Source organism: Cydia pomonella, chromosome 14 (assembly GCF_033807575.1).
Source record: "Cydia pomonella isolate Wapato2018A chromosome 14, ilCydPomo1, whole genome shotgun sequence".
In the NCBI taxonomy this organism is placed as follows: domain Eukaryota; kingdom Metazoa; phylum Arthropoda; class Insecta; order Lepidoptera; family Tortricidae; genus Cydia; species Cydia pomonella.
In genome coordinates this window covers 20,360,244-20,373,049 of record NC_084716.1, presented here as the reverse complement: position 1 = coordinate 20,373,049, position 12,806 = coordinate 20,360,244, and the positions used below count along the sequence as shown (strand labels likewise).

Genomic DNA, 12,806 nt, shown 5'->3' with positions numbered 1-12,806 from the left:
CCTTCGGAACTTTTTCAATTTTCATTCTAGAAGATAAAACTGTGTGTTTTCTACTGCACTAGGGAGCGGGCTAGCTAGAACTGCTGAGATGCTGGGTATCAGATCTGCATCGGCTGGGATGCGATGCTCAGAGCTTAGCATTTACTGGATTTCAAGACTATTTTCGGACAATTTCTATCAAAACTCTGTCAAATTTCGTTCTAGAAGATAGAACTGTATGTATTCTAATGCACTAGGGAACTGGCTATCCAGAACTCCTGAGATGCTGGCTGTCAAACCTTGGATTTCAGCTCAAACTTAGTTTTAGTTAGAAGAAACCTACAATTTTTTTTGATATTCGTATCCCATACTTATATGAAAAATTTTTTTTTTACAGTTTTGACTAGAACTCATTATAGATCGCCTGGAAATGTTACTAGCTTCCATTTAAATGCTATTTTGAGGCTGTAGAGTGGATAACGGCTGGGATGCTAGTGTGTCAAAATGGGAAGTTAGCATCTCATTTTCAATTTTCATTTTTTTCGCGTAAATAAGTAGAACTATTAAAAAAAACTACCTAGAACTATATAACTATTAGGGATGCTACTAGAACTCTCAAGAAAACTTGAGATGCTAGCACTTGATATGCTAGGTTCACAGACACCTGTTGTTGATTTGTTTTAAATGGACAATTTGAAACAACTGTGTGTGAAATGGTTTAAACTTAATGTACAGCTGAGAAATTGCATGGAGAAATTATTAATGAATCGATAAAGTCGCCATACACTTTTACAGCAGGTGGTACCTGCATATGTTAAATTTTGAACTAGCCACTTTACTTAAAGTATTTTTTCCTTTTTGGTTAGAATTCGACCTATAGGTATATTTTTTGTAAAGTAATAGAAAAAAAAGCTGTAATTATGGCTACGAAAGTCCGTTTGAAAAAAAAAAAACACTTCACTAATTGTATTAATTAGCTTTTTAGGATATTAACTTTTAACATATCATAAATAATTTTAACGATGTTTTAAAAATCGCACATTTATGTTAAACTTCGTATATTACCAATAGCTCTCATCTCATGGGAATAGTTGCAGCGCAGCATGATTACTACTACAGTGCAACAAAGATAACTCGAACCTCGATGAGGCTAAGCCTTCGTTAACACGAAATAAAACGCTATATTCCTTTCCTTTCAAAGCCTTGTGGTGAAGGTATAAAATTATAAATGACGACCGGTCTGGCCTAGTGGGTAGTGACGCTGCCTATGAAGCCATGGTCCCGGCTTCTAAATCCAGTAAGGGCATTTATTTGTGTGATGAACACAGATATTTGTTCCCGAGTAATGGGTGGTTTCTATGTATATACATATGTATAACGTCGCCTAGAGGACCCATGGTACAAGCTTTGCTTAGTTTGAGGCTAAGTCGATCTGTGTAAGATTGTCCTCCAAAATTATAAGTACCTCTACAACTTGAAATATTTAACCTCATTACAAATAATCTATTATTTTCAAACGAACAAAACGACCTCTAAAAACCTGTCTAAGTTCATACCCTTCATTTGACGAAACCTCGTTAAGACGAACTTTTTGGCTTTTCCCTTATGGGACATGCGCTGCCTGGACCCCCATACCCTTGAGGTTAGTTTTAACGCGTTCAAATTGTATTAAACATTTTTTTTTCCTTTTTACCTTGTAATATAGCTTATTATTCTTTCGTTTATGGTTCAAATCTAATATAAGTTTCATACGCCAGCTGTGTAAACTCTCAACCATATCAAATATGTACGTCTTGATTAGAACATGTATTTCAGCTGAATTGCCTACACGTGCAACTTACATTGAATATATATTAGTTGAGCTATTCTATTAATAATATATTTCCTATAGTAATAATTAAGTTGAATGGCTTCTACGAACACGAGTAGAATGAGAAAAATTTACTACGGATATGACTGACTGATGTTAGAATTAGAATACCTTATTAAAAAAGAAAACATTTATTCTTCATTTAAGCCATATTTCAATACACTTATGAATGTCAAAACCGGACAAGTGCGAGTTGGAATCGCCCACCGAGGGTTCCGTACAAATCGATACCTCCACGCGTATCCGATATAAAGGGTCTTGACTGATAGACGTACGGACGGACGACGACCAAAAAATTAGATCCTATTAGGGTTCCGTTTTTTTTTTTGCATTTGAGGAGAGGAAACCTAAAAATTACCAATCTAACCCTACAGCCTCAAGAAAAAACTGGCGCAAAAAAACTCGGTGGTACTAATTTTTTCATATTTATTTCTAATATAGGTACCTACTGAGTACTCGTGAATTCGTAATCCCGACTGCCAGAAATGTATTGAGATGGTCATACTGAATAAGGTTTCCCATGGGATTAGCCACAAAATTGCGGGAAACAATCTAACGAACGCCTTGAGGGCCCGACGTAAACGAATCGTATGGGACCAGAGGTAAAAAAAAACACGATTTTCATTTCGTTCCCATGGGGAACCTTGTTAAATAACCATGGCTATCCCTATTCTGATAGAAGTTATACCAGGATCATTCATAACATTTTTAAAAAGTTGACTTGTTTTATTACTATAATTTACTGATATGCTTCCGTGGTCATATCAGAGGGTTCCAAAAGGGACCCTATTAACAGCTAGCAATTAAATTCAATCATGCCTTGACGTGCATTTGCGGTACAAAACAAACATTGTTATTGCTATGTAGAGTACAAAAAATTCTTACCTACGTAACAGTCCCAGCGCGAAAGCATCTTACATATCTACAAACAAGTTGAGTTTATACCAATCATTAATCTAAGATCATTTCCAAGTCTATAAGCACAGTTCACTCATTCACATACAGAATTCAAACACAATACTCTCCGTGCGAACTAAACACATAAGTATGAGGACTATGAATCTAACATTCATTACAAGGCCGACCGGTTTCCACGCCGCTATTCTCCAAAAAAAACTATAAATTCCTTCGAATATACAATGACATAAAGTCGAGAATTTTTCTTAGACTTATCCTTAACAGTCTAGCTAGTCAGTATTATCGCTCGGCGTTTCCGAGCGGTCGTATCGTTTTTTTTTTTTTGTGGAACTTAAACCTGAGAATTCTAGAACGTGCCAGTGTTTTGTTTTTATCTCGAACTGTCTGTGCTAGAGGTCAATTTTACACTAAGACTTTCGCGTTTAAGTGATTTCTAGTGAATTTTAAACCGCGTCGGGTTTTTTATCGGATTCTTTTGCTGATAACAACGGTTTACAATCGATGATGTAACCAACGCCCAGTTCGATAAGGCTGCAGTGACATCACTGTGAATCATTCTGTAAAATGTGAATAGTGTCTTTATGTTCGGATCCATCCGTGAGGCGGAGACGAGAGCAGACGTGCGGGAGTCCATACCTAATTGAATAATTTATTTATAAAATAATAATTTTACACGTCACATTCACATTATCAAAATTACAATTAAAGGCACAACTATTCTGCCATTCAGTACCATTAAATATTCGCTCCTTCAAAATAATTGTGCAATATAAGCTGTATTTGCGATTATAATTTATATTATATAAAAGACAATAATCTAGGTATATAATAGGTATATCACATGCATAATTTTGTTGCGTTTGATTCCGAGTATGAATGTATATTGTAATTCGACTTTGTACTTTTCTTAATTAACTACATGCTTTTTACTTAAGAAATCGTGCAACGAAGAAGATATTGCTTCTAGTAGTCTTTATGTCATCGGACACTTGATTGTAAATTTTAGGACCGATGTAGTTGAGACACTTTTTAGCCTTTGCCAACCGCGTTCGAGGAGCCTGGAGCTCCTGTCTGCGCCTGAGGTGATATGGATTCAACAGGTTGGCTGTAATCCTTCATGATCATTGAATAATTGAAATCCAGTGGAACGAAGAAAACCAATGCTATTGGTTAATTCCCTTACATCTGCTTATCTCCGTCTGCAGCCTTATATTCCCTAAGTTCCCCTAAACGAGCCACTAGTTTGGACGAAGTAACTTTAAGGCTTGGAGCGATACAAGTTTCCGGAGCTGATCCGGCTAAACTAAGGGCTTTAAACGCTTTATAGCAACATTAAGCGTCAACTTTACCAAATGGACGTCCAAGTCCAAGTTGGATCCATTTACCGCTTAAGTTTTACTAACAGGAATTTGTTAAAATTCAGAGTTAGGTGTTGACGTAACGATATGAAACCCTTCTAGAGTCCTTCTAAGCTAAATCTGCACTAGACAACACCAGCAATTACAAATTGTGCCTGTTCCACTATAAAAGTAGAAATTTGACGTCTATGGTGACATTGGTGACACGCCCACATTTTATCGTTTGCCAACTCGGTGCAGAGATAGCTTGTTCAGACTCTAACATCGATTTGAAGACATATATAATATATATATGTATAGTCGTAAATTATTCCACAAAATTAGCACAAAATATGAAGTATTCTCGTGACGTCAGTATCGCATGAGTCGCCCGCGAATAGATCCGCGTTTGTTTACACTCGTTATCACTCTGTAACCGTGGGAGACTTAAACCACTCGCCGCGCTTAAATTGCTTAAAGAGTCGTTGGCTCTGGTCAACCAATTTAACTGTCAACCCGACCTTGGCTTAGGTCGGCGGGTAATATTTAGTAAAATTCTAAATAAATTCCTGATTTTATAACAAAATTCAAGATACGTTCAACGGGGTAAAGGAATCAAAACTACCACCTTACTTATTTTACCGTGTGATTCATACAGGTACTTACTAATCTAGAAACATATGAACAGTAGTATTTAGACTGTCCATATTCATATTCCTATCTAGAAAGTTTTTTTCAATATCTTTCTTTACTTAATTATCAAAGAAATCTTGACGTTTCCGTATTTAGGTCGCAATCCGGATAAATAACCAAAACTAGTCGTTTATATGGAATACTATAATTTATATTAAGAATAAATGATTTAACAGTTTGATTAATAATAATAATTAATATTATTGCCACCGTAGGATAATTTCGGCCCCTGTACAATCAAACAGGGCATTTACTCTGGTTCCCCTTCAACTTATTAAGCGATTAGAATACCACACCTGCGCAGACGCCATCCGTGCGTGGCGGCATCCGTCACTTTCCTACCTTGCCTATCAGACAGGGATAACCGAACTGGTTCTCGTCGACTTAGTACTTAGTATCTCCGCAATCTCGTCCTGCTCGCACGTCGGTCGAGAGTTTTATGTCGATTTAATGACGTTCGGTAGCTTCCTCTGTTGACGATTTTGTTTGACTGCTGTGTGTTTAGTTAAGTGATGTTTTTAGTATCTGCTTGGAAAAGCTGCACAGAAGGAACTTGGTTGAATTCTGAAGTGTTGATGTTTTGATTTGAGTAGGAACTTATTTTGGTACAGTATCAATGGTGACCTTTGGTACAGTATCTGACATATCTCAACTTCGAAATATGTTTGCTCGATGTTTCATTTGACCGAACGTATTTTTTGTTCACCTGTAAAATTTTCCAAACTTTTGATAAAGGCATTCTGTAGAAACTATTGGGTTAGATAGGTTAGATTGGTGACCCTCTTAAAATTCAACGGTTTAAAAAAAATGCGTTCGGTTAAATGAAAATTTCGGGATTAAAACTTCGAAGATGGGATAACCGTGTAATTGTGATCCTAGTTGCGATTACTGCATCGTGATGGTGTTTTAGTGACTTCAGTTTGCCCTGGTTTAACTAATTTAAGAATAGGGTTTATATGTGTGTGAAACCGGCGTACATCAGCGAAGAAATTCAAAGGTGTATGTGAAGTCTGCAACCCGCATTGGGCTAGCGTGGGGACTATAGGTCAAGCCCTGTGCCTAGCAGTGGCACGTATAGGCTGGATTATTTTTATTGTCTTTGACAACTAATTGTAGCTTAATTAATCTCTTGAAGATTAAGTATTGTTCGGTATACGACCTTCAAGAAAAGAACGTACTCCCATCTTTAGGACCTAGACTAACCTCTCTGGTGTTGCAGATTTATTTAATCGTATGGCTTATACAAAAAATAGGTAGTTACATAAATATCACAGAATAAAAATTACATTACAATTAAAATTAAATGTCAATATTCAGAGCGTTCAGCCACGCAATTGCGTCGGGTGTTAGGCGCAGCAGGTCCTCTGGTGGTCCCGAGTATGAGTGCAGAGGGCATCGCTGAATTATATGCTCCATAGTCTGGACTTCTTCGTCACACTCGCACATTGCAGAGTCCTTCCACCCCCATTCATGCAGAAAGTAATTGCAGCGACCGTGACCCGTTCTCAGTCTATTAAAGCGGCACCACAATCTCCGGGGAAGGTTGAATCCTAATGGTTTAGAAGTCGGGTCTATGGTTTCTACGTGAGAGCCAGCAGAAGCAGTGGTCCATTCAGTTTTCCAGGCTTCAGTCACATTGAAACCATTTAGAGTTTGAGCAGCAGCATACGCAGGACTTCGGGACTTTAGGCGTTGGGGTGGTGGGTAGAAAAACTCATTGTGGATAGGCAATGCTGGTTTGGAGCTGATCTTCTCAGCTTCTCTCCTGAGTGCATGTTTTCTCCTCAAGTGTGGAGGTGCTATGTGGCATAGTATTGGTGTTGCAGATGTCCATGGGCGACGGTAATTGCTTACTATCAAGCGATTTGTGTCCTCGATAGAGTAGAGTAGAGAGCGTTTATTCGTGGCAAAATAAAAAAGAAAACAACAAGTAACATAACATAACATATAAGCCAGGAAATGTTCCCGACTCAGCATGGTGCTAGCCTGGCTGGGCTAGTGCTGGTCTTCCATCGTAATTAAAGCGAAGCAAAGCAAGTGAGTTCTTCAAAAACTTTACAAATATGAATCCTCAATTTGCTGATGATTGTCGGTTTGTAACAAGACTCACAGATCAGTAGTTTGTAAAATAAGTAGGTTCTAGTTTTGCAACTGTGTGTGTACTCGTAGGTACGACAGTTTCAATGCGATGAATTTTTTAGTGTTCTTGCAAGAGTTGTACTTTTAAACAACTTGTCTTTTTTTTATAAATATTATAGGGACATTCTCACAAAAATTTACCAAGTCCCACGGTAAGCCAAGAAGGCGTGTTTTGTGGATACTCAAACAACGATATATATATAAAATACAAATACTTAAATACATAGAGAACATACATGACACAGGAACAAATATCTGTGCTCATCACACAAATAAATGCCCTTACTGGGATTCGAACCCAGGACCATCGGCTTCATAGGCACGGTCACTAGTCCAGACAGATCGTCAAATCAAATCAAAGAAATGTTGTGATGAGTTATCAAAAATTATACGGACTTGAACTTTCATTCTAGTTAAAAACGAAATTGCAGAATAACTACCCTAATTTGATATTAATAATTAAAAGGCTTGCATTATCCGGACCAGGGAAAAACAATAAGTTAGAGGAAAAAAAAATAATTCCTGCTAATCAGGAAGAAAAAAGGCAAATTTGAATTCTTTCCCCATATCCCCAATTAATATGGTATGGTAACTCATCATTATCCTTGCCTTATCCCATTCACTTGGGGTCGGCACATCTAACACTCTGGCGCCATTTTTGGCGGTCTTTTGTCATATCCGGCGTCAAGCCTTGTGTCAGTAGGTCTTTTTTGATGGTCGAAGCCCAGTTTGTCAGCGGTCGGCCTATGGTATATTAATATGGTATGGTAACTAATACGACATAATTGTTATTCTACTTAAAAATTGATTACTTTGGACAGTGTCAGCGTACGTTTGGTCAATTAAACAGCTACCCAAATAAAAGTGAACTTTGATTCAGTGTGTTAAAGTACAAAATTGTGTGTGAACGTCAAAGCTATGTGAACTCACTAAGTGATGGCTTTACAAGTGAGCTACGGACGAAGACAAAAGTGCAACGGAAAATTGCATCATATGTTGCAGTATCTTAGGTGATGTATTTATTGTGTTGTTTCTTATATCTTATACCTTTAAACGAGCAATTCTTGTATATATATATATTTCCGGGCTCTCGGAAACGGCTCTAACGATTTTGCTGAAATTTGGTATGGTATGGGGGTTTTTGGGGGTAAACAATCGATCTAGATTAGTCTTATGTTTGGGAAAACGCGTGTTTTCGAGTTTTCATGCGTTTTTTCTTTCGACGCAGAATATGATCGCTAATTTCGTGGTGCCGGCCACTGTCCGTCTGGTCCAGCAGGTTAAGACGCGGACGGCTAAACGAGTGTTACGGGTTTGAATCCCGCCCGGTGACTAACTTTTGTTTTTTTTTTATATGTTCAAGTTTATATATATTTTTTTTAATTTTTATTGTTTTAGACAAGTTTAATTTAGTAAAAAATGTAGTTAAGATTATCACCTATACACCACCATATTACAATAAATAGTTATAACCGAGCTAAGCTCGGTCGCCCAGGTACTAGTAGCTTTAACAACATACAAATGTTTCCATATGACAGCTGTCCGACCGGTGACGATCAGCGAGTAGAGATGAACGAGATTTCTCATAATGGCGCACTTACATACGCGAGGCGACGAGTCGCAAGGGGAATAGCGAACGATAATGTTGATGCAGGAAAAACGGACCCTTCGCTATTCGTCACTCGCTCTGCCGCTTGCATATTATGTAACTCCAGCATTGGCATCATGGTTCCATTTTTATCACTTGTCACTATGCCCGTCACTTTCACGCTTAGGTACATACTTTTTAGAACGTGATAGGCATGGTGACAAATGATAAAGAGCCGACCATCTTAGCCCTACAGAATATCTCGTCGGCTAGATAAGAGATAACTTTATGCATGCATATATTTTACTCGTGTACATTTACACGTACTTTTCTTTCTAAAGAAAATAATCGATCACTAGTCGCTTTCTTAACCCCAGTCGGACCACTGCTCTTCTACATATTCAACGTTATTTTTATTTTCACCTCCGCATTTTATACTTGGACAAGGAGATTTTAAGAGGCGACGTCTCCGTCCTGATCAGCAGGACACGGTGAAAAACAAACTTTACAGGGAAGAATATATTTGCGATCCTAATGAAATAACGGTACTTTTTCTATGAAATTCCATATCGAGAGAAAACGGTTTCCACTAACTAAATCTTAGCAAATCACTTTGATTTTCATGTCGATCGCTTCAGCATAATATATCTAGGTTTATGGGTTTTCATATAATGATGATGCACACATGGTTTAATAATAGTGTTGTAATAAATATGTTCAATAACAGCCAACATCAGATGCTGAAGTATGAGCATTGTGTCATTTTTTTAAATAAATAAATACCTTCTTCTTCCTAGTGTTTGTCCCGGCTTATTGCCACCGCTCATGGGAGCCTGGGGTCCACTTGGCAACTAATCCCGAGAACCGGTGTAGTCACTATTTTTACGAAAGCGACCGCCATCTGACTTTTCAATCTAGAGGGAAAACTAGGTCCTATTGGGATCAGTCCGGTTTCCTCACGATGTTTTCCGTAACCGAAAAGCGACTGGTAAATATCAAATGATATATCGTACATATGTTCCGAAAAATTCATTGGTACGAGCCGGGGTTTGAACCTGCGACCTCCGGATGGAAAGTCGCACGCTCTTGCCGCTAGGCTACCAACGCTTTTTTGACATAAATAAATACAAAAAAAAAAACACTAAGTTTTTACATCTGTGGAACACCGCTTATATGATTTGTATATGTATAGTCCTTGGTGGGATCCCAACCGGAACGACCGTGGAACTTCTCCGGAACAGGTTTCTTGGTGCCCCTGGCTACTATAAACAACCGCTTCGTATGGAACTAATGCACATACTATCTTTATCGAGACTATAAACTTACATTTATATCCTTACTTATGCCGCTATCAATAATGGCAAATTTTACTCTGAATGTGAGGTTCGAACGTCTAAAGGTGAAATTCGGATGCCAACTGCTGCTGTATCTGTCAATTTCCTTGATAAAATTAGTGATGTTCGTCCCCGCATTATTGCCGTGATCATCATACATAACTTACAGTAATGTCGCAACAGTAATGCAGTTCTTCTTTCTTGTAGAGCTTTCCTTTTTTTCAGTGCTGACGGCTCTGCCCGTCGCGTCCTTCATGCAGTTGCAGTTGACAGTTCAGCGTCACCTTGATGCGTCATTCCACGACAAGAATAACTCAAGTCACTATTTCTCGTTTTTATGAATGATGCTAATTTAATTGAAGTGTTTATTTATCTCGAGACATATAAATCTTAGGTACCTAGTGTACCTACCTGCTTTTTATTTCTTCACATATTGACACAAGCTTAAACTAGCGTGGTTGTATTTTTCCATGTCTTAAGTTATAATCTGGCTGTGCATTTTAGTTTTACGGCAATCCTTGTCAAACACATTCGAAATACGATTGTAATTTGTGACATCAGCGAATCCAAATACTACAACATTTCTTTGTTTTACTCTAATCCAGCAGAGTACATTCGAATGATTATATGAGTTGGCAGGTTAGGTGGAATGAACCGCCGCCTGCCGTATTTTCGGACCGATACGACCTTCAAGCCCTCAAGAAAAGGGGGTACTCCCATCTTAAATGCCGGCAACGCACTTACCTCTGGTGTTATGCGCTAGCGGTAATCGCTTACCGTCAGCAGGCGATCCTACTGCTCGTTTACCTCCTCAAATACGTAGTAGATTTAAAACAGTCTCTCAAATACGTAGTAGATTTTTTAGTGTTAGCTGGAGACAATAGTGCATTAGCTACGATACAAGTGCGAAATTTAGGGAATTTGCAACGAGTGGCGATAAAAAATACGGCCGAATGGAGTATTTTAAATCGACACGAGTTGCGAATTACCTATCCACATATATATTGTACAACGTTTTACAATACCCTAAAATTTTTCGACATACGCACGTAAATAGCTAATTACCGCACTAGTGCGGTAAAGTTGCAGTTGTTTGCTGCGGTCAGTTGTTGTTGGAGCTCTTAAGTACTGTAAAACAATAAATGGAAAGGGAATTAATCTCTTACACTCGCTGTGATATCATATCTTGTTTACATTACCATGTTTGTGTTTTTCCATGACCTTGAGGTCGCAATGCGTACCCTTGAACTTCACCTTTAGACACGTCGGTAATGATTTAATGATTACCTTTTAAGTGAGGTTGGTCTGAGCTAGACATTCCTGAATGAAATACACATTCAATTTGATACTAAAATTACTACTTAATATGTGTTTGGATAACTTGATTTTAACATCCTCGTAAGTATCGTATACATCATTTATTGAACAGGTACTATAAACTGTTTCTAAATTAGTCTTTTATGATATAATAAACAAAATATTTCACAACATAGTTAAAGGAAATTGAAAATTTTAAGGTAGAAAAGGGGTTTTCAATCCATATGTGGAAGGGCGGCACCGTCGGCGAACCCAACCCAAGCCACCTGGCGGGGGACTAAAGTGGCTGATAGACGGGCGAGTAAGTTCGCGAACTTATGGCTCGACGACTTTTTTCGCTTGTAAAGTACGCGTACTTAGGCTCACACACGAGCGAAAAAGGTCGTCGAGCTGTAAGTTCGCGAACTTACTCGCACGTCTATCCGGGACTTTAAAGCGGTGGCGTGTGCTTCGGCGTATTTTATGAGAATAATTGTTAAAACAAACAAATATTTATATAGTTTATTTAATAACATAAATGTCGTTTAGAATATTTAACTGTTTAATAAGTTAAACAATAAGTTAGACTTATGTTACTTAGTGATGTGATGCGACTTTACTAACTTTGAATGTATAATTTTTATCACATACACTATGCCTGTCACTTTTGCACTTACATACTGGTTAGAACGTGACAGGCATAGTGACAAGTGATAAAAATGCAACCGTGCTAGGTGTGCTGGACACAGTGGACACTGTGTGACATAGGCTCATCAGCTAAATAGCTGCTCGTCTATAATTACATAATAATAATAATAGAGTATTATGTGATGGCTCCTCTACATGATGGCCCAGCGTAGGCCAGTCCCAGGGACGCATTTATTCGTTAGAGGGAGCAAGTGATATTGCTATCTCATTTCACCGCATAGCTGCGTCCCTTGGACTGGCCTACGCTGGGCCATCGTGTAGAGGAGCCCTAATATTCGACCAACACCTTGAGAGACTCGCTAGGTGGTTGGATCTAGGGTCAGATGCAGAAGGCTCTTAGATACGGCGCGGATAGTCCGGCGGTTCCTCTCTCTGCGGCCCAGAGGGGCTACCGCGAACCACGTTCGACGTGTTGCCTCCCTGTCACACTTACGTACGAATTTATGAGTGCGACAGAGAGGCAACACGTCGAACGTGGTTCGCGGTAGGCCCCCTGAGCCTGAGCTTGGGCCCTGCCTCGCTGCTGGCGGCACCCTAGGTTAGGTTTTTTATAATGTGTTTATATTTATTTTGTATTGTTTTGTGTTTTTATATTTATATTATAAATAGCCTAACCTAAGATTTTAAATGAATAGAGTAGTGGATCAACTTCCGCAAGAATTAAACACGGAAGCTCGCACACAAAATTGATGTCTTCTAATAAAGTAGACTCTGACCACGCTAACTTTGCACAAACTCTGCAGTAGTAAGAATTCATACATATCCCTATAAGCTCCATAACATCCTTGACATACACTTGGCATGAAAACTTAGCGTGGGAACTTTATTAGTTCGCTGAACAACAAGGCAAATCGGAAACTCTAATCTAAGCGCCTTCACCATCCCACTTACCCGGGGTTAACTGGTTAAACCTGGAGTTACCATAAATAAAATAAATATTATAG

The 12,806-nt window shown here is 38.5% G+C and overlaps 1 protein-coding gene across 4 annotated transcripts in view; it reads left to right on the top strand.

The window, feature by feature from the left end:
• LOC133525167 (protein kinase C and casein kinase substrate in neurons protein 1) overlaps positions 1-12,806 on the top strand; it is a 218,078-nt gene that overhangs the window by 87,696 nt on the left and 117,576 nt on the right. Inside the window, exon 1 of one of the 4 annotated variants that reach the window (XM_061861428.1) lies at positions 7,775-7,946. The exons of 1 other annotated variant lie outside the window; for it this stretch is intronic. In XM_061861428.1, the coding sequence (XP_061717412.1) occupies positions 7,873-7,946 (74 nt within the window). In that variant the 5' untranslated portion in view covers positions 7,775-7,872. Of the gene's footprint in view, positions 1-7,774; positions 7,947-12,806 lie in introns of those variants that run through there. 2 more of the 4 variants (XM_061861426.1, XM_061861427.1) reach the window with 2 other exon arrangements.